The sequence below is a fragment of the Cupressus sempervirens genome, chromosome 3, assembly GCF_028749045.1.
Source record: "Cupressus sempervirens isolate cs-2001-9-10 chromosome 3, ASM2874904v1, whole genome shotgun sequence".
Taxonomy (NCBI): Eukaryota; Viridiplantae; Streptophyta; class Pinopsida; order Cupressales; family Cupressaceae; genus Cupressus; species Cupressus sempervirens.
The window spans coordinates 1,018,422,395-1,018,445,834 of NC_143120.1; the positions used below are offsets into that span (position 1 = coordinate 1,018,422,395).

The 23,440-nt window shown below is 36.8% G+C and overlaps 1 protein-coding gene across 9 annotated transcripts in view; it reads right to left on the bottom strand.

Annotated features, from left to right (window-relative positions):
- LOC149570238 (ran-binding protein M homolog) overlaps positions 1-23,440 on the bottom strand; it is a 249,221-nt gene that overhangs the window by 180,536 nt on the left and 45,245 nt on the right. For all 9 annotated transcript variants that reach the window (XM_089822867.1, XM_089822874.1, XM_089822871.1 and 6 more), the window contains exon 5: positions 21,976-22,021. In XM_089822867.1, coding sequence (XP_089678993.1) covers positions 21,976-22,021 — 46 coding nt within the window. The remainder of the gene's footprint in view (positions 1-21,975; positions 22,022-23,440) is intronic.

The window sequence follows — 23,440 nt, forward strand, 5'->3', positions numbered from 1 at the left end:
TTTGGTGTTTACATTGTTGTTTGCCATTAATTAATAATATCATTTAATGCTTTATGGTGTACGGCTCTTACTCCCTCCACTTGGAAATCACACTGTTACATAACCTATCCGTACAGAACTCAATTATTTTGCCTCACCCCCTAACCCTACGGCATTCATATTTCCCCACCGTACAACCTTATACAAACACAATATGGCTTGGTATCTCTACATACCGTACAGCCTGCTAATGGGGCTCTTATTCCACTCAAGTACCAACTGTATGGTTCCTTGCTACACAAACACCTAGCCCACCATACGGATGTCTAGCCACCATACGACTGCCTCTTCTGGCTGTATGGCCTCCACCATACTACCATCAGCTCCCTACGTATGGCCTATTTTCCATACGAGCATCATCTCCATTCTTCGTACTAACAATCCAAACATCATACGGCCTTCAAATTGGCATATCCATACCATTTCACTGTACCAGAATTCACAAAGAGAGAGAGATTGTTCAAATCATTGTTGGAATATTACAATGCTAGCAGAGCTCTTCGATCCTGCTAGCCTGTGGACAGTGAATGAGAGTTATAGCCGGAAGAGGAAACATTCTATTGATCGAATGGCTAACGAACGGGAACCGACCGGTGCCAAACTTGTGGCACTACTAAGGGAACTGGCTCGAAATCAGGCACAGATCACTAATACGCAATGAGTCATGGAAGAAACTCTCAAGAAGTTGGCGAAGAACAAACTATCTAGAGAACAAAATGGTCACAGTGCAATTGAGGCAAACGAGATCGGTAGATCAATTCATTGCGGAATTTCAAAAACTTTTGGTGTTGGTCACGGACATTTCCGAAAGAAGGCGGGTCGTGCTCTTCATGGACAAATTAGCGGAACTGCTGAAAGGTTGGGTGAAGGGATTCAATCTGTCTACCCTATCGAAAGCAATCAGTAAGTCATGAAGTATGGCATCATCGTTGGCATCATCCTCATCCTCTCGAAGTCACTCACATCCTAAACGGCCGACGTTTCCGACGGACAAACCTCCGCCCAAGACGCCGTCATTGGATGAAGCCACCCGACAGGAACTCTGGAGGAAGAAACTGTGTTTCAATTGCAAGGGGCCTTGGGAACCTGGCCATCGATGCCTCAGGAAGGGGAAGATTCATTACATCGAGGTCGTATCCGATGATAAGGACAAACACGAACAGGAAGAAATGCCGATCGAAGATAACCAACCTAACAATGACACCAACATGGCCAATTTAAACCATACGGAGAGGATTGCTGCCTTGGTACAACGCAGAGGATCCATTGCATTCGCTGATAGTTCGAAATGCACAGTTTTCTGTGTATGGGGTACCCTTCAAGGACAAAGGGTTATGGTGATGTTGGATAGCGAAGCTACTTTGAATTTCATAAACTCATCCTTGGTAAAATGAAGAAGTCTCCCTACGGAAGCACACGCAAGCTTTCAGGTCAAGGTTGTCGGAGGGACCTTCCAACCCTGCACACACCTTGTTCCTCAGCTAAGCATCACAATGGTGAATCACACGATGACAGAGGATTTTTTCATAGTGGACCCCGCTGACATGGAAGTCATTCTGGGCATACAATGGATGGAGATCCTTGATGAGTACACTCAAAGTTTCAAGCAAACGGACTTCACTTTTGTGGTTGACGGAAAGAAGGTTGTTCTCCGACGGATGGCAAATGAAGGTTCGAAGGAAGTTTCTGCGCATCGGATGGAGGCAATCTTGCGGCACGATGATGTTGCGTGGGCTACGCATTGTTTTATTACTGCAAAACCTATAAAGGGGCACCGAACAGCTCCACAGGATGATGAACTTCAAGATATTTTAAGTAGGCATGAAAAAGTTTTCATGGATATTCCTCTTGGCATACCACCTCATCGGGGGTTTGAACACACAATCGAGTTGGAATAAGGGGCAAAACCAGTTATAACCACACCGTATCACCACCCCAAAAAATTCAAGGATGAGATCGAATGGACGATTCAGGAATTGCTGGAGAAATGACGGATTCGTCCCAATTCTAGCATGTTCACGTCATCCGTGGTGTTGGTCAAAAAGGAGGACGAAACGATGCGCATGTGTGTGGACTATCGCGCGCTGAACAAAAGAACAATAAAGAACAGTCATCCCATCCCAAGGATAGATGAGCCCCTGGATGAACTACATGGCACGATCTAGTTTTCAAAAATAGATCTCCGTTCCGAATACCACCAAATCCGAATGAGGGAAGAAGATGTGGGGAAAACGACTTTCTGCTGCCACTACGAACATTATGAGTTCCTGGTCATGCCGTTCAGATTGACCAATGCACCTGCTACATTTCAATCATGTATGAACCGCATCTTCAACAAAAAGTTGCGTAAGTATTTATTGGTATTCTTTGATGATCTTATTTATAGCAAGACATGGGAGGAGCACCTAAAGCATCTGAATGAAGTTTTGAGTATCATGGGGGAATAGTCCCTGTTCGCCAAGCAGTCCAAATGTGAGTTTTGTATGACAGAGATATTGTACTTGGGGCATTTTGTCAGTAAATATGGAGTTCAAGTGCATCAAGAGAAGATTCAGGCTATCCTTGACTTGCCTCCCCCAAAATCACTCACGAATCTGCGAGGATTCTTTGGATTGTGCAGTTACTATAGGAGATTTGTTAAAGGATTTTCTCATCTCAGCACACCTTTAACGAATCTGACGAAGAAGAGGGCTTTCTAGTGGAACGAAGAGACACAACTCACCTTTGATAAGCTAAAAGAGGCCATGAGCACTTGCCCAGTACTTGCACTGCATGACTTCACCCGACCATTCATTTTGGAATGCGACGCATCCGAGGAAGGCATTGGAGCTATTCTAATGCAGGATAGACACCCCATCGCCTATGAGAGCAGGAAGCTTATACCAACAGAACACCTGTATTCCATCTACGACAAAGAAATGGTGGCCATCGTACATGCACTAACCAAGCTCTGGCAGTATCTAGTAGGTGCCAAGTTTGTCGTCCATACGAATCACAACAGTCTGAGATATTTCTTAGAGCAGCAAGACTTGAACGAACAGCAACAAAAATGGGTAAGCAAAGTTCAATCTTTTGATTTCAACATTGAATATGTAAAAGGGAAGAACAATGTTGTTGCAGATGCCTTGCCTAGAAAACCAACCATCTGCTTGCTAGACCAAATTTCAGCTGACTGGAAGGCACAACTGTTAGGAGAATATTCCAAGAATATGGAATAATGGATGGCCACACCCATGATGATCGGTACAGAGTGGTGGATGATATCATCTACTACAAAGACCAAATATACCTAGTGCTAGGATCCAAATTGGAGCAAAAGATTCTGAAGGAAGTACATGACTCACCTCTAGCTAGAGACCTCGGCTTCCTTAAAACTTACAGAAGTATTCGGGAGAGATTTTCATGGAAGGGACTGAAAGGGGACGTGTTGCAACATGTAAGAGAATGTATGGTTTGCCAACAGAACAAGTCCGAACACACTATTCCTACCAGGCTGCTACAGCCTTTGCCAATTCCCAAACATAAGTGGGAAAGTATATCCATGGACTTCATAACAGGTCTTCCCAAGGTGAATGGAAAGGACTGTATCTTCGTGGTGGTTGACAGGTTGGCAAAGTATGCACATTTCTTCGCCATCCCCTCGGACCTTCAGGCTGCACAAGTTGCTGATCTATTTTTCAGAGAAGTCTTTCGTCTACACAGGTTACCCTGAAACATCGTCAGTGATTAGGATGGACGATTCGTCAGTATCTTCTAAACAGAATTGTTTAGGACAGCAAGAACAGAATTATCACCAAGCACGAGTGACCACCCGCAGACGAACGGTCAAACTGAGATTGTGAACAAATGGCTCAAAGGCTACCTTCAGAACTACGTCTCAGCACAACAAGCGTGAGTAAAATGGATCCATCTCGGGGAGTATTGCTATAATACCACGTATCACATGTCTATCAAGATGGTGCCATTCAAAGCTCTATACGGGCACGAAACCCTCTCCTTCATCGACACAGTTTTGGGTGATAGTCGCACTCCAACAGCAAAGGATTGGCTTCAAGAGGGACAGGACATACTAAGGAGTTTGAAAGAGAACCTACAACAGGCACAAAATCAATAAAAGGTGTACGCTGACAGACACCGGATAGAGCGGAGTTTTGAAGTGGGGGATTTGGTCTATCTCCGGCTTCAGCCATACCGACAGTCTTCATTAAAAGAAACAAGGAGAAATTGAAGCCACGTTTTTATGATCCCTATCGCGTGATCTGTCACATTGGTGAGGTAGTGTATGAACTGGAACTTCCGAAGGGTAGCCACATTCACAATGTCTTCCATGTTTCCTGTTTGAAGAAGGCTATAGGGAAAAACATCACAATCACTACTGACCTTCCGCCACTCAATGAAGAAGGGAAGCTCATTCTGGAACCTACTGAGATTCTCGAAGCGCATGAAAAGGCCCTACGGAACCGCACTGTGAAGGAATACTTGGTACGCTGGCAACACCTACCATTGGACGACGCAACGTGGGAAGGCGAGCACATCCTCCAACAGTTGGCATTGCACTTGCTTGAGAACAAGCAAATTTTGGGATGGGAGGATTGTAATGTTCCCGTTATAAAATAAATAATAACTTAAACTTTGTAACGGGCCGATTGATTTATTTTATCTCGGACACATTTTATTTTTGTTTTTGAAGTTGGTGTCGCCGTCGGCTATCTTTGTACACCCTCGGAAAGGTTTCCCCGACGGGTATTTAAGCACAACTTGTAGGAAGTTTGTAGGTATGTTTTGGATTATATATCTCTATACTACGGATTCCTATTGGAGTTCAGAATTGTTCACCATTTCGGAAGTGAAAGATCTTCACTATTTGGCTCATGCAGTTTCGGTGGGATTCAACCTTCACCCTATTCTGTCAATGCTCAACTCGGTTTGTATCTGGCAAAATTGGAGTGCTCTCATTATTTGCAAATACTTATCAACCTATGAATGTTCTTTTCTACTGGTACGGGCATTGTTTGGTGTTTACATTGCTGTTTACCATTAATTAATAATATCAGTTAATGGTTTATGGTGTACAGCTCTCACTCCCTCCTCCACCTACAAATCACACTATTACATAACCTATCCATACAGAACTCAGTTATTTTGCCTCACCCCCTAACCATAAAGCATATATATTTCCCCACCATACAGCCTTATACCAACACTGTACAGCTTGGTATCTCTACATACTGTACGGCTTGCTATTGGGGCTCTTATTCCACTCAAGTATCAACCATACGACTCCTTGTTACACAGACACCCAGCCCACCACACGGATGTCTAGCCACTGTACGGCTGCCTCTTCTGGCCATACGGCCTCCATCGTACTACCATCAGCTCCCTACGTACGGCCTATTTTCCGTATGGGCATCCTCTCCATTCACCGTACTAACAACCCAGACACCATACAACCTTCAAATTGGCATATCCATACCATTTCACCGTACCAGAATTCGCAGAGAGAGATAGATTGTTCAAATCATTGATGGAATATTACATAAACTTCAGAAGTTTATTTGATTTTCGATGGCCTGGTAAACTCTAGATCAACAGGTCCATCTGGGTTATGTTTGCAAAATAAGAGCAATTATTCTTTGACCATATTTGGTGCCTCTAAGTCAAATTTTATAGCGTGAAGTGTGTAAGACGTGGACACCTGTTTGATGGTATCTCAGGAAGTGGTGGGTTTAAGACTTGAAATACATACGCTTGTTATATTATTCAGATCACGCCAAATCATTAACCTTTATGGGGTTCAAGTCCACTATTTCGCTGGATGAGTACTTTACTGACTTTGGGGCCTTCTCATTCGAACATGTAAGATATCAACTAGCTTTGGCTCTCCCTTGTATCACATTCGATCCCTATCTTTTATTTGTTGTTTTCCTTTGGTATATTTGCAATTGACTCTAATACCATGTTAAATTCTAGGATCTCTGCAAATGTAATAATATTGCCATTATAATTGATATGTTTCAAATGCAGATCCCAAACTCTCATAAATATAAGAGTAGGAGACATGTCTCATGAAGAGACATGTCTTTATGATTAATCACTATTAGTTAATATATCACAATATAATATATTATATATATTATATATAATATGTGTACATATAATATAATATAATATATTTATAATATTATATGTGTGTGTATGTATCAACATTGCATCTTAAGATTAAATCAATCCGACTATAGCTATAATCTCAACAGTGTAGTGGTAAGATCATAGTAACACGGGGACACATCCCCACTGTTTTTGGCATTCCTGTGTCCCCAATGGCAACACCAACTCACCATTGATAGGGGGACGTCCCTGTTTGGGGACGAGGATGCATCCCCCAATCCAGATGGGGACAGCTGGCCGTCCAACTTTTCGGCACATAAAAAAATGCAATTTTTTTTAAGGTTTTGTTTGTTTTTTTTATTGTTTGCTAACCCTAGGCTATGTGGAGCCCATTTAGAGGTTGAAATCCCATTAAATCTCTATGTTTTCTCATTTCATAGTTTTCTAATTTTTGCAACAGCAGCAAGATGAAGAGTTTTCATAGTTTTCTAAGTTTGTAGTTTGTATTTGAGACTTGGATATCTGAAGTTTGAAACATTGAACATTGAACATTGTAATCATATCATGGTTGTTGCTATTTGATGTAATTAAGTGTATGATGTCATTGAATGACTAATGCGATAATGATACTCATACTTTTGCTAAATTGATAATATAATATATCATAATAGATATCTATGACTTTTAAGTTTTGAATATGAATGTTCAATCTTTGATTATATAAGTTATTTGATAGAATTTAGATCTCTTTCATAGTTCATTGTCCCCAAATTGAAGCCCCTTTGTCCCCCTGTCCCGGAAACTTGTCCCTCTGTTCCCCCATCCCTGCGTTCCCCAGGCCGGTGTAACTATGAGTAAGATAAATCCAACTACACAGTAATTGACATTACAGGGATTTGGTACTAGCAGCAAATCAACTTAAGTAGCAAGTTCAATCCCAACATCCATAGGTATGTATGTTGGACTGCATTCTCTCATTCTAAACTTTCTGTAAGTGCTTTTTTATACTTAATTTGAGACACAACAATAGTAAGGGCAAGTTGTCAAAATTCTATACCTGAGCAATAATGTAAGGGGTAATCAATGGGAAGTTATTAAAACGGGAAACATTTGGTACCACAATGTAGAGACACACCCTGTTCTAGACCGAATTATTGTGCCCTTCTACTCAATGTAATTTTGTCGAACAGTTTGCTTGCAAGCAAATCACTGATTACTGATTTGTCCTCAATGTGCAGATGTATGTATTGTTAATTCCTATTAACTAACAGGACACAAGTGTATAAACAGTTTCCAATACATCTATAATCACAAGGATAACAGCATATATTCCTCACAGCGATAAAAAGAAGTTAGAACAATACTCAGAAATACAACATTTATCAAAGCTGAAGTCAAATCCCAATGTTCTATATTTGCAAGAAACTCAGTTCAGAGTACATATTCTTTGTTCTTTGCTGCTCAGACAGAGATAACAGGAAACAAATATCACCAAGAGATGGAGAATACTGTCTCAAACCTGACATCCTGCCAAGGTCTCTATTTTAGACTTGCTACAGCTCGTTGTCAAGTGCAGCACACTTGAGCAGTATAGCAACTCTGCAACCTTTCCACAGCTTGTATGGCTTAGTCTCGGGAGCTTACAGACCTGTACAGCCTCCCAGAAAATGTTTACCACCAAGTATAACATCCAATCAGACTCGTATGGCCAGCATACCCCGCTAAAAAATGCTTAACATGTATGGCCAGCTTACAATAATTTAGATACAGCTTTAAACAGTTTAAACCCAGCCTCCACCATCACAAATCGATCATATAGAATGATCCAAACTTCCTAAATGAAATGAAGAGCTCCCAAAATAAAATCAGATTTTATCTTCAAGCTCAAGCAAATCACAAATGATCCTGACTATATCTTCCAACAGTGAAGAGTGTTGGTAAACAGATAGTTCTTTTTGATTTAACTCTTAAATGCCCAAATCTGTGAAAAACGATTTGATACCAACAGTTGGATAATCCATCACTAGGTTGATAGATTTCCTCTGAATTGAAAGGTACAGCTCCCTTATGAATGATATTCAATGAATTTTGTTTTATTCCTAAACTAACTGGGTACGTTCTTAACCTGAGAATGGTAGAGGAGAATGAAGCCAGCCCTAGATAGAACTAACTCAGGCAGTAAATTCAGTTCTGAACCTAGCCAACTCCAAGAATTCTCATTTCCAATGACTCCCCGGCATTGGTAATGCAATATGAATGCTACTTATGCAAATGCAGTGAACTCAAATAAAAATGAGGGTTATATAATCCCAATTTCTGTAATAGGGATGTCTGCAAATACTACGATCTTCAGCCCATCCAGTACACATTATGCAAGATAATGTTCAAAACTGAATACAACAATACTATGATTGATTATAAACAAAAAAGTATTAACCAAATGCTACGATTCGGAATAAAACTCCTCTTTGTCTTGAACACAACAAATAAGAATACTTATATTTTATTTGCTCACAACCTCCGCTGAGTCTATTACAAGACCAGAACTCTCAACTGCAAATGCAAATGAAAATGCAATGCAGAAAATGCAATGCCCTTCCCCCCACTCCAGCTCTCTGGCCTTATTGCAGAAGAGAAGAACCCCTGTTACATCTCATTTCTCTATTTAACATCTCAACCTGCTATTGACTTCTCGATTACCCACATTACTGATTCTCAAAAGATTACGACTAATTCTTTCATATTTCCATTTTATCATTACAATCATAATGTTCCACTATTCTGCCCCAAAGACTGCTGAAATGTGGCAGAAGAATTAAAGACTACAACAATTTCCCAATGCCGATTGTGAACTTTGGGGATGACTCATCACAACTTACTTTAACTAGCCGACAACTCATATCATTCACGAGCTCCCATATATGTGAAGCGACATGTGTCCTACTTTGCTCTGTATATTTATCGGGTTCGAACTTCTCACATATGATATAATGCTATATCCAATTTAACTTAAGTGTACTACACCCACTACCCCAGCCTCTATACTTCTGGGTTTTACTACTGACATCATATCGAGCACTTTGTGGATGTTCTTCAGGCGCACTTATACGGAGCTTTCTACACTTCCATTATCAGTACCATTAGAATGATATTCTGAGTCAGATTTCCAAAGTTGTAGTGATCAGGCCACTTGATAATTTGAAATCAAGCTTCCTACTTGATTTGCTGATGGCAGAGATATTGATTTTAGCGGCTTCTCAAAACTCAGTATCTTCCCCCATGTTACCCAAAACTTCTTAGCAGTTCTTATTGTGCACGAGACATTTCATCAGACAGTTTGGAGGCATATGCTGGTTTAAAATGTGCTCGGTGATTGTCGTATATCCATGTGGCTGCGAGTTTTCTCTATCATTCCTTGATCATCTAACTCTTTGAATTGCACTCGGAGCAATGACAAGAGGTCTTTCCACATAAACAGAATGTTTATTGTGAGAGAGTTGTGCCTCTGTGACTGATTGACATTGGGTCAAACAGCTTTCTGCCATTCTCCGTGTATTGTCTAGAAACCGCATTTCTATTCTATGCCAAGTCATTTGGGCGCATCCCTTGCACTTACCCTATCCACCTATCAGGTTCAATAGATATGTCTGTCTCATCACATTTGGAGACCAAAGATGCCTCAATCACTCCCAGCGGTTTCACAGATTTGTGTCATATGTGTCGTGTACAAACAAGGCATGGCTATCTACACACCATTTAAGGGGAGTTTCTGCAAGAAATGCTTAGCTTCGACAAACTAAACTAATATGCCCATGTCTATTCTGCTCCTTCATGTTTTAATTGTCGACATCAGGTGTCAACTTCTAAAGATATTTTAGCCCGATGAACACATCCCCGTCTCTTAATTGTCTCTGCAATGGCGCAAGATCATCAGTTTTGGTCGCATACGTTTCCTCAATATTTGTGGAAGGTAGACATGTTTCATGAAGAATATATTTCTGCTGATCTGTCAAAATTCGATGCACTTTATCAAACAACTCACAACCATTTCTCATGATCTTGATAAGGCTTGAGTTTCTTCGTTGGTGCTATGGAATGATATTTTTTTATTGTTATCTTTACTTCTTAGAACATTTCCCATGGAATTCAAGCCCTGTGACCATATCAAAATTACATGAGTTCAAGACAACCAAGCTGCTGTAATCAAAATACATTGTCATATCCATACAGCTGTGCTTTTTATTTTCTATTCCACAAACAAGGCAATTGTCAAGGATACCCAATGTTTGACTGCCTCTAATAAGTACAAACCATGAACTGTGATAAGCTATAATGATATGTCATTGAACATTAGTAATCAAGGCTTTATAATTTTAAATGAGTATTTTGACTCGTGATCTAAACTCAGATTCTGAAATTTGCATCTCAAAGTTGGACTTGGGTGGTGACTTTTGAAACTGCAAGTCAGAACTTGGACTTTAAATCTGAACTCCAAATTCAGTTTCAAACCTCCAAACATTGAACATCTGAACCTGAACTATAGTACCTTCTTGAACCATTACTTCTGCATGGAACCTCAGAACTAGCAAATTCTGAACTTCGAACTTGAACCTCTGAACTTCAAAGTTCAGAGTTCAAGTTCAACATAAATTCAAAACTCTACCTTCTTTACAAATCAAGATTTACAACAACATCGTTAGTATAAAAATCACCGGAGTCTTCCTATGGGGAAATTTTGAAGTTTAAAACTCGGGTGTGAAAGCATGCTAACAAAGAATGTCAACGAAGAGGGTTTTCATCCTCCAAGCACAATAATACAACTTGTCCAGATTATTTCATGAATTTTATAGATATTACCAGTCTTCTCAATGAAAGCTCTTCCATTTCTTTTATAATGTTCTCATAGGAACCCATACCTTCATTTAGCCACTGTCACATAAACATTACTCCCTTAATGTAACTTATGTCTCCGATGTACTATAAAATAAAGGGGACTTCTATTTAAATATCTCCCACAAACTATAGACTCGACATTCATAACATTAAATATTTGAATTAAACTTTATAAAATGGCTGTATTAACGCACAATAAATCATATGAATGATAAATAAATTTTCTTGTCGAATTTTAAACTGCCACTAGAGATCCGAGCTTGCCCAAAATGATTGACTATATGATAGTAAGTACGCCCAAAACTACCTCAAAACCCCTCAAAACAGCCTACTACTGAAACTGCATGGGTCAAATGGTTTCTGTGTCACTTTTGTTAAAAAGTAAAGTCCACTAAGATTATTGCGAAGGGGGGTTGGGGGTGAATGATTTATGCAATTAAAACAACTCTCAATATTCTTATTAATTCTGAAGTATGTAGACAGTAGATGCAACAACCATAGAAAGATAACCATACACAATATCACCAAATTTGTTAACTAGGAAAAACCCCAATGCAGATGGTACCACAAGATGATGTACTAATATAAATGTTCCTTGTGAAAGGATAGACCTTCTTAGGAGTCAATGAAATATAATTAGCACATGAGTCCCCGTTAGGAGACTTTGAATCCCTATTAGGAGTCAATGAAATACAATTAGTACATGAGTCCCTGTTAGGAGACTTTGAATCCCTGTTAGGAGTCAATGAAATACAATTAGTACATGAGTCCCTGTTCCCTATTAGGAGACTTTGAATCCCTGTTAGAGGATTCCAACCCTGTTAGGAGTTGATAGGAAGACAAAAGGACCCACTGTCCAAACAACTTCAGTACTATTCTTACTAAATAATAAAAGTGTACATCAACAATTGTCTAACTTCTCGTCCGATACAGTTCCTTGTAAGCTCACCATGCCTCCAATGCACCAATCACTTCTCTGATCCAAAAGATATTCATAGGTAAGTTCGCACAATACATCAAATAGATATGATTGCATTTCACATTTTACCTCAAGGAAATAATCCTTCCTTTATACCAAGTCTTATAACAAGTCCTAGAATAAATTATTGAGTCAACCTTAAAGCTTTCCCAATTCACAATAATAATATAAGACCAACATAAGATATTACATTTACACGTTACATTACAACATTACATCTTTTCATAATTACAAACAATCTGTTAGCTCACAGTCTTCATAAATTTTCACTCGCTAATCATCTAGATGTGTGTGATTAACAACAGCATCTTCAACATATCTTCAACCTTTGTCTAAGGCCGAGGTCCCATGGAAGGGGGCTTCCAATAAAATAGAGCGAAAGTCGCTTGCTATTTTTTAGGGGATGTTTTAAAGCTAGCAGTCCCATGACTTATGTTGTCTATTCCAGCTCAAAATTTTGGTTCTGAAATTGAAGTAAGGTATCCATTAAAAATAAGTTAAAATTTTAATTTTCCTCTAAAACTATAATTTAACTAAAAATCTAAAATTTAGATGTTTGACAAGTGGAAAAAAACATTCCTAAGCTGGTGGGGCTATTTCCAACCGCACCCTTTTTTCACTTGCTTCCTAAAGCTTTAGGGCTTCTACATTTAAGGAGAAGATTCTAAATAATCCCATAGCAAAATATTATTTTGCTCATGAGACCACACGCTTCCTAAAAAATAGACCTGGGACCGCATCCTAAGCTCTCTTAACCAGATTCTATCTCTGTTAGGAGATACAATCCAAACAACAGCATATGCTTTCCAGAAACACCGTTTGAATGTTTCCTTCACTAAATCCATCATAACTTTGTCCAATCTTCATATTTTTGTGCGTGTTCTTCACTGTAGCATCTAGACATACTCTAGAATGTAATCTCATGTGTGCATAAAATGATCTTCAATCCTCAAACTGCATGCAACCAAACTCTATCTGTTGTTCTATCAATCTTCACAGAATAATCAATATGTTGACATCAATGACAATCTTTATAATGAATGCAATACATAATCTCTGAATGATGTCTCCAACAATGCTAGGATACTCCCCCATAGGAATACCATCAACATTCATACTAACAATCTCCCCCTTTGGCATTGATGGCAACATAGATGAAAAACATCCAAGTTCCATGAATACCGAATTTCTCTATTGCAATTGCTCCCCAATTCATGTTGTCCATGAATGTCAACTATATTGCAACCATCAATCTTTTCAAATCCTCTTCATTAAGCAATCTCTCCCTTATTGACATTAATGATTTAATCAATATGCAAGAATGTTACTCTCCCCATACCAAAGGATGTTTTTCATGTGTTACTCTCCCCCATTAACATCAATGGCAAAGGTATCATTATGTCAATTTTCTAAATAAGATCTTCAATAAGATCAAGTGTCAAAAGACATTGTCAAATAACAATTACCAAGAGTCCATTATGACTCAACTCAAACACAGATACTCTCCCATAGAGGAAGCATCAAGCATCTAGTCCAGATAAAATAAATAGTGCTTTGTTACCACTAGACTTATGCAATCTCTGCGTCAACTACTCAAAAGTAGGCTAAGGCATAACCCCAAGCATACCTCTCAAGTACTCAAATGTGTCCTTCACCAAAGGTTTTGTAGATTTGTCTGCTATCTACTCCTTTGTGCTAATACATTCCAATCTGATTTCTTTTTCTGCAACGTTTTCTCCAAAAAGTGATACTTAGTGGATATAAGCTTTGTCTTTGAATGTAACACTGGATTCTTTGACATACTCATTGTACTTGTGTTATCATAATGTATGATAAGAGGCTCTATAATTTCAATCTCAATGTCTTTTAACATTTGTTTCATCCAAATAATCTCATTAGAATTGTTTGCTGTTGCCACGTACTCTACTTCTACCATACTCTATGAAATACATGAACAGCATGCAAATATACTAGGGGGGGTCAATCAGTATATTAACAGCTTTTACCTTTTTAAACTTTTTTATCTAAACAATTAACTTCAAATGCTGAAATGAACAGTTATGCACATGAACACAATAACACAAAGATTTACGTGGAAACCCAATGCGGGAGAAAACTACGGCAAATAAATGCTTTTATATAAACTTGGTCTTTTACAAACCACAAATTGGTTTGTAGGCTCTAGCCTACTAGAGGCTACGACCTCTATGTTTATGAGCACCGACTCACAAAAGCTCTGACTCCCACACTTTGCAGGCTCCGACCCTACTAGAAGCTCCACCTTCCTCTGCTATCTTTGTGAACACCAACCCACTGCATACACATTTTTGTTCCACCCTGATAATGTTGCTCACTTAACTGATGATGGATATCTTCAGCACACAATTTCTCTTTGTCTCTATATAGATCTTTTAACTCAAGCACAAACCCTTCTCAAATCTTGACTCTTATACTTCTCCTTGTTTATATATCACAATACATATTCATTTCATCTGTACAAGTCTTCTTTTTCATTACAACATACTCTTTTTATCTTCTTTAATAGAGGAGCAATCTTCTTTTGTTTAATATTCTTTTATAAATCCGTCACACTTATGTATATAAAATTCAGAATAAATCTGAATATATATATATATATATATATATATATATATATATATATATATATATATATATATATATATATATATATATATATATATATATATATATATATATATATATATATATATTTCTGCACCCATTAATCTGCTCCATACACTCTCCTAGCTTTTCTTCTTTTATGTATTTCTTCCTTTTCACACTTCACAGCTCTATTCTCTATTCCCCAACTACATTCAACACAAATATATATTCTTTCAAACAATCATGCCTTTCAACAGAGAGTCATACCTTATTATTATTACATTTGTTATCTTTCAATAATCGCACCTTAATAAAATCACTTCACTCCAAAAGACTGCAGCTGAATATTATTTCATTTTAATATTTTATTGATCCCATCAATATCTTTTTGTTCCATCAAATATGTCAAACCTTTATTGTTGGGATTGTTACTGACGCGTATTTATCATTGTGTAATCCTGTTGCTGCCATTTGCAAGGGATTTTATTTATCTCTTACTTGTCTGCATCTCTATGTGGCTTATGACTCTTCGTCTAATGATAATAAACTTGAATTTAGTTACTAATATAGAACCCCTCTATTCATATAGGATTGGTTTTTTGCTACTTGCGTTCACAATTGTTCGCTGGCTTTCTACTTGATTAAATTAATACATTTGTTGTTTGAATTTGATCACCATATTTTTATCTTAGAAAGATTTGTTGGTTTGGATGGATTTGATGGCCATATTTTTATCTTAGAAACTACACACCGCTATGATGAGCTTTTTCTTTCCTACAGAAAATACAATTTTTGACCTCACACAGCACGTCTGATTGGCATAAATATTTGTCTTATTTTGATTCGCATATGCTGACATGGATTAAAGTCTTTCCAAATAGTATCTCCTTTGTCTTGCTTAATGTTGTTACATGCTGACATGTATTCATTTCATGTTTGATGAGATTGTCACCTGGCACTTTGTCTTGCCATAAAAATTAACACCCACAAGCCTCTATTGTTGTTCCTAGAGATTTATTTATGCTAAAAAAATTCCCGACGGCATCATTGTTGCTGACATGTAAGATATATTACTTACTCAATTGTATTCCTTATCATTATTATTTCATTGCATCTCCTCAACTCCAGACATATCAACCTCTGATGTTGCATACACCAGACATCTCTGTTCCTAAGGATGGCTCTTGTCATGTGTTGTTTCCTTGTCTTTCTTTAATGGTTGTTGTAGTACTTCGACTTTACAATTTACCATTATCATCTATATTCATCATGATTCTATGTTAACCCACTTTTGGAGACCTATGAACTTGCTATGTCTTTCATTAATCATCAATTTAAATCATTACTTAAATTCTTACACTTTTTTGTTTGCAACAGCACCATTTATATCAGAACTCCCTTCACGCTGGAAATATGAAAATTGTGATGTTCTATATACGATCACTGTTGTTCACTTAAATTCTTATACTCCATCATTCTTTAAAGAAATTATGGCTGTACTTTGTTATCGGGCTTCATCGAATGACTCTATATCTTTCAATTAGTATTAGACCTCTGCGGTTAATAATTGTTAGACTGTACATATATTATTATTGTCGTAAATACTGATCTGGATTCTTTCAAATTTATTTCTCTTTAATCTTCAACCTATAGTACTTCCTTTATCAAACATAATACCGCCTCTATCTAGGATCGCACATGCTTTCCTTCATTGTATCTGAGACAATGGTTGCTTTGTTTAATGTGCATCTTCACACCTGAATTGTTTTTGCTTCTTAATTAAAGAGGTTGTTGTGGTCATTTAGGGAAATATGGAAAACGTTATTGCTGCTTGTTAATAGTTTTTCTTAATCAAATACCTTATTATCTTAGAGAACGAATTGCTTCCTTCTCCTTATGAATGCTGACGATGTATGTATATGATCCTAGTCAATGTCTTATAATGCTTCATATCATTACTAGCTTGACATCAATGACAATATATATTAATCTCTCTGATTGACTTTGACATCAATGACAATACTTCCATCAATACAGTCTTGTGTCTTGCTTAGCCAAGAAACCAATCTTCCTCCCAAAATGAATGCTCCACCACTAGTGCTCTTTCTTCCATCTACACTTCCTACCCAATTCGCATTAGTGTATATACATAAAGTAAAATCATCTGATCTGTTATAGCATTATCGATAATCTGGTGTACCCTTTAAATATTTGAAAATTGTCTTTACTGCTGCATAATGTGACTCTTTAGGATCTGCCTGAAATCTTGCCACAATTCCAACTTCATTTGTTGTATCTAGTCTGTTGTGTGTCAAATATTGCAATCCACCCATCATAGATCTATACTTTTTCTACTCAATCGTCGGAGATTCATCTTTGCTAGACAATTTATGTCCAATTCCGATACGTGTTCCAACAAGTTTACAACTTTTCAAACCAAATATCTTCAACAAGTCTTTTGAGTACTTAGCAGGTTATATGAAAATACCATCTTGGTTTTGTACAATCTACAATCCCAAGAAATAATTCATCTCACCAATCATACTCATCTCAAACTCTCTCTACATTTCTTCTACAAATGCCTTGCTTGCAACATCATTTCCTCCAAAAATTATGTCATCCACAAATACCTCAACAATCAATAAGCCACTATCAATCTTTCTCAAATATAAGTTACCTATCCAATCTTGCATACCAAGCTCTAGGTGCTTGTTTCAATCCATACAATGCTTTCTTCAAACTGCAAACCATATCATCTTTATCTGTCAAATGAAAACCATCAAGCTGCTCAATGTATACCTCTTCTTCTAGCTCAACATTTAGAAAAGCTGATTTGACATCCATTTGATAAACTATAAAATTCTTGTTAGCTCCATATGCCAAAAACATTCTTACAGCTTCTATTCTAGCAACAAGTGCAAATGTTTCCTCAAAATCAATTCCTTCTTGTTGTGAATAGCCTTTACATACCAATCTTGCTTTGTTTCTTACAACCTCACCTTGTTCATTCATCTTGTTTCTGAATACCCATTTAGTTCCAATAACATTCTTAACCTTAGATCTAGGAACCAATTCTCATGTATTGTTCTTCTCAATATGCTCTAGTTCTTCTTTCATAGCTTTAATCCAATAATCATCTTTACTAGCTTCATCAACATTTTTAGGTTCAAGTTGAAAAATTAAACATAGTTCTTCTTGTACCTTGTTTCTTGTCATAACTTCTTTGTTTTTGCCTCCAATGATCTGTTCAGCAAGGTGATTCTTTATCAAGTTTTTGTTAGCTGTCACCGCTTCAACTCTGATTTCAGCTCTAGGTTCTTCTCTTGGTTCTTCACTATGTACTTCTTTGAATTTCATTCTAGAAATCAGTATTAGTCTCATAAAATAGTTCTTGCTCAACAATCTCTCTGTTAGGCCTTGGATTAGTCTCTTCATCAGAATTGTAATCAAGTATCCTTTCCTGAATTCTAAACTTTTCATCAACTCTGACATTTGCACTCTCAACATTAGTGTTAGTTCTCTGATTAAAATATTTATAAGCCTTACTTTTCACTAAATATCCAAGAAACATGCCTTAATCACTCCTTGAATCAAACTTTCCAACATCATCATCTCTCTTAATGTAACATTTACTTCCAAAGATTCTGAAATATTTCACAATAGGTGTATGTCCAAACCAAAGTTCATAAGGTGTCTTACAAGTGTTTTTTTTTATTAGTACTTTGTTCATAGTGTACGCTATTGTATTTACTGCTTCTCTCCAAACAATCTTAGACACATTGTTGTCAAGCATCATTGCTCTTGTTGCCTCTGCCACTATTATGTTTCTCCTTTATGCTATCTCATTTTGTTCAAATGTCTTAGGGGCTGAAAGTTGTCTCTTTATACCATTATCTTCACAAAAATTGTTGAACACATTACAAGTAAACTCTCCTCTATCAAATCTCAAACATCTAATCTTCAAAACCAGATTCATTCTCAACTCTACTTTTAAATATCTTGAATTTCTCAAAAGATTCAGATTTTTCTCTAAGAAATGCTACCCACATCATTCTAGAGAAATTCTCAAGAAGAATCATAAAATACCTTTCACCATAGAACGCTCTTGTCTTTCTAGAACCACTCAAGTCTATGCAAAATCTCCACCTTTGCAAATGTAGTAAATTTCTTGCTTGGAAATGAACTTTTCCTCTACTTTGCCATCACACATTTCTTACATACCATGTTAGTAGGTTTCACAATCTTAGGCAAATATCTAATTGCAAATACCTTCACAATATTATGAAAGTTGATATGACAAAATATCTTATGCCACAACCAACTACTATCCACCTTAGCAACTAAACATGTCATCTCAGTAGGATTCAACTGAAATACATTACCTCTTGTTCTTGTACCAGTACCAATCAATGTACCATCTTTGTGTACTCAAAAGATTATGTTTCAAACCATCAACAAAGTAAACATCATCAATGTTAGTCTTTCCATCAACTGTAATAGATCATTTTCCTTCTATATGATACGCTACATTACTTCCAATTCTAACTATTCAAAAATCATAGCTATTGAATTCAACAAACTTTATAAATATCTCTAGTCATGTGATGGAAACAACCACTATCAATAATCAAATCAAATTTCTTCTTTTCAACTTGTGATACTAATGTTTTTTCTTCTCCAACTTCTTCTTTTTTAGGGCTTTCTTCCTTAATAGCAACAAATCCTATTTCATCATCACTTTCACTCAAGATTTTTTCCGCTTTAACATTTAATTCCTCCTCATCAGAGAAAAGACAATCCTTAGGAATTCTTGATTTATATGGTTTTCTAGTCTCTCTTACTCTCTTAGAACACTTAGAAGAATAATAACCATATTCCTTGCAAATCCGACATTAAAAGAATTTGTTACCTTTAGGTTTTCTCTTCATAAGGAGGGCAAGTTCTTCCTCAATCTTATTTTTTTCCTCAACTCTTGTTCTGTTACTACTAGCATAATCTCCACTTGTACTTGCACTAATTATCAACATAGGTTGAACACTTAATGCACTGAAAGAAGTTTCAACTCTAGGCGATTCTCCACTTTGTCTCATCCACATTTCTGTTGACTGCAATCTCCCAGGAAGAGTCTCTCTTGTAAAATTAGATGAATAACTTGTTCAATCATTTGTGTTGTTTGTCTGTATGCAGGTGTCAAAGTCTTCAATATCTTCCATATAAATTCATCTTCATATTTCTCTCCTCCACAAGTCTTAATTCCTGCAACATTTTATGCTATTCTACCACAGTAACTTCTTACAGATTCATCTTCCATCATTTTAGCATCTTGATATAAGCATATCCAATTCTGTAATCTAACCCTTTGAGCATGATTATTACCTTCAAATGTGCTTTGCAAAGCTTTCCAAAATTCAAAAGCAAGTCTTACAGATTACTTTTGAGCAAATTCAGTTTCAAGAAGAGCTAATCATAGTGCTTCTCTAGCAAGCATATTGAACATGAATATGTCTTTCTGATTTTCATCACAACCTTCAAGCTTGTCTTCTTCAATCGCATCCTTTTGTTTTGTAGACATCAACCAGGAACCCAGACCCATGCATAGCAAATGTGTTTTCATCTTGTCTTTCTAACTGTCATAGTTAACACCATCAAACTTCGGACTTTCTTTCCTGGACCGCACCATAGATCTCCTTAAGTTGTTAAGCTTTTTCTTCAAGGACCTAATGCTCTGATAGCAATTGTTAGAAATTAAAGTCCACCAAGATAACAAAAAGAGGGGGGTGGGGTGGTGAATCAGTTATGCAATTAAAACAACTCTTAATATCCTTATTAATTTTGAAGTATGTAAACAGTAGATGTAACAACCATAGAAAGATAACCATACACAATAACACCAGATCTGTTAACTAGGAAAACCCTTGATCATTGGAAAAACTCTAGTGGGGATGGTACCCACAAGATGATGTACTAATATAAATGTTCTTTATGAAAGGATACTCCTATTAGGAGTTAATGAAATACAATCAGTACATATGAGTTCTTGTTAGGAGACTTTGAATCCCTGCTAGGAGATTCCAACCCTGTTAGGAGTTGACAAGAAGACAGAAGGACCCATTGTCCAAACAGCTTCAATACTATTCTCACTGAATAAATACAAGTGTACATCAACCACTATCCAATAGCAACTTCTCTTGCCAAATACAATTCCTTGTAAGCTTGTCATGCCTCCACTACACCAATCAAAAAGATATTTGCATGTAAGTTTGCACAATACATCAAATGGATATGACTGCATATCACACTTTACCTCAAGGAAATAAACTTTCCTTTATACCAAGTCCTAGAATAAATTATTGAGTTGGCCTCGAGGCTTTCCCAATTTACAATAATAATATTGGACCAACTTAAGATATTACATTTACACATTACATTACAACATTATATCTTTTCATAATTAAAAAAAATCTGTCAGCTCACAGTCTTCATAACTTTTCGCCTGCTGGTCATCTAGATGTGCGTGATTAACCACAGCATCTTCGACATATCTACAACCTTTGTCTAAGCTTGCTTAATCAGATTCTATCTTTGTTAGAAGATACAATCCAAACAACAATATTCCCTTTCCAAAAACACTATTTGAATGCTTCCTTCACTAAATCCATCGTAACTCTGTCCAGCCTTCACATTTTCGTAGGCTCTCTTGACTATAGCATCTAGACATACTCTAGAGCATAATCCCATGTGCACATAAGCTGATCTTCAATCCTCAAATTGCACGAAGACAAAATCTATCTGTTGCTCTGCCAGACTTCACATAATAACCAATATGTTGACATCAATGACAAACTATGTCATGAATGCAACACACAACCTTTGAATCATGTCAAACAATGTTAGAATACTCCCCCATAAGAATACCATCAGCAATCATTCTAACAGCTATAATGTCCGGATTAGACAAGAGGACCATGGGGAAATAGGCTAACAACACATAACGCTACGAACTTACAATAAATTTAAATTAAAAATATTTATATTAGCTCTCATGACTGCATCAAATTTAAGTTCAGATAGTTGCAACTATAAGAAATAAATACAGATCGGACTCCGTGTGTTGCCCTCACATTTATGAGAATATTTTGTGCATAATTATCACCCATCAACAGCATATAAAAAGGAAAGTAACCCTAACTGTAACATGTTTCATGACCATTTGCAGATCAAATCTCCATTAAAATTAGATAATCATGGCTATCTTGAAAGAATAAAATGCTTCTACTTAAAACTTAATCATTATAACCAAACTTAAAAGGTGAAGCAAGAGAGAAACAAACCTCGATATCATAAACAAATGATCTTTGTCCAAAGTTCACTTCCACCCTGTACATAAAATTAATAAACAAATGTTAGGAATAAATATTTACGAATCATTCATTAAGGATTTGGGACACTGCGAGTTCAGATTAACTATCAACTTTAAATCGCCATTAAGTATTGATCAACTTATATATTAAGTTCATAATACCACTTTATAAACTTATAAAAAAATCAATTATCAACATCTAGAAAAAATCAAATATATGGAAGAATATCAATATTACCTTAATTAGTGTAAGAGGTTCACTTTTCGTATTTTAATTTATTTTCTAATGCTTTTGTATTTCCTCATTTTGAAAAGCAAAATGAAAAGTCCAACGGCAAATTGAAATTGACAACAAATAGATGGAAATCCTTTATCAAACCCTTAAATATTGAAATAGCATTTTCAGATGATGAACCTGAATTGAATATACAACTATAATTGATAGTGTGTGTGGTGTAACCATAGTTTACAAATAAAAATTCGAAACAAATGGCTAGAAGTGCTTGATCAAAACCTCAAATACTGAAATAACATTTTAGAAGATGAATCTAAATCAAATTTTAACAATTATACTTTTTGGAGTATCTGTTATGAACTCTAGGCTACAAAATAAACTCATATCTAAATTGTTTCAATGATCAAGAGCACCAAAATAAATTCAAACCCACCAGCCTAGCTTGGGAGTAATTTTTGCCCTAGAAAAAAAAATACGTTAAAAAATGAATTGTAAGATGGTAGTTTGATTTTATTAATCATCTGATGCTATTGATGTCCTTTTGGGCCGTGTGCAAGATTTCTCCTACGACACTCGATAGCAACATCACAATTCGACATTTTTATTCCACGTGTAGGTTGTGTGAAATGGCAAAGAGAAGGAATGAGAACGGTTTACGTAGACATCGAGGGTTGTGCTGCAATGGCAATACACAGACAAGATGGTCTTTCAATAGAAGAAATAGGGATGGTTTCCAAAGTATAGTGTGGAAGTCATTGTCTCAAGCATGAAAGGCTCCAACAAACTTGAGAAACAGAGCGGGGATTGGCCAACTTTTACCATAGTAAGAAGCTGGTGCACCGAACACTAAGGGCAGATTGTGTTTTAGAAACTCTCTCAAATGGATTTTACCTAGTTATTTGCCCTGCTACAAAGGACAAAGAAAGCATTTTAAATAGTGGTCATTTCTTGATTGGTTGGGAAGAGTAGGGGGTTCTACAACAAAGATTGGATTGCAAAATTTGATCCTAAAAACGAAAGTACTATTGAAGTCCAAGTTTGAATTAGCTTGTATATTCCTCATTAAAACTGGTATCCTAAAACCCTAAAACACTTTGGCAACAAACTAGATGTATGACCTAAAAATCATCTAAGAGGCTCTAGTTCTTCAATTATTGCCCAGATGTAATTTTGGAGATGTCAAGCCTTAGGATTCATCTTC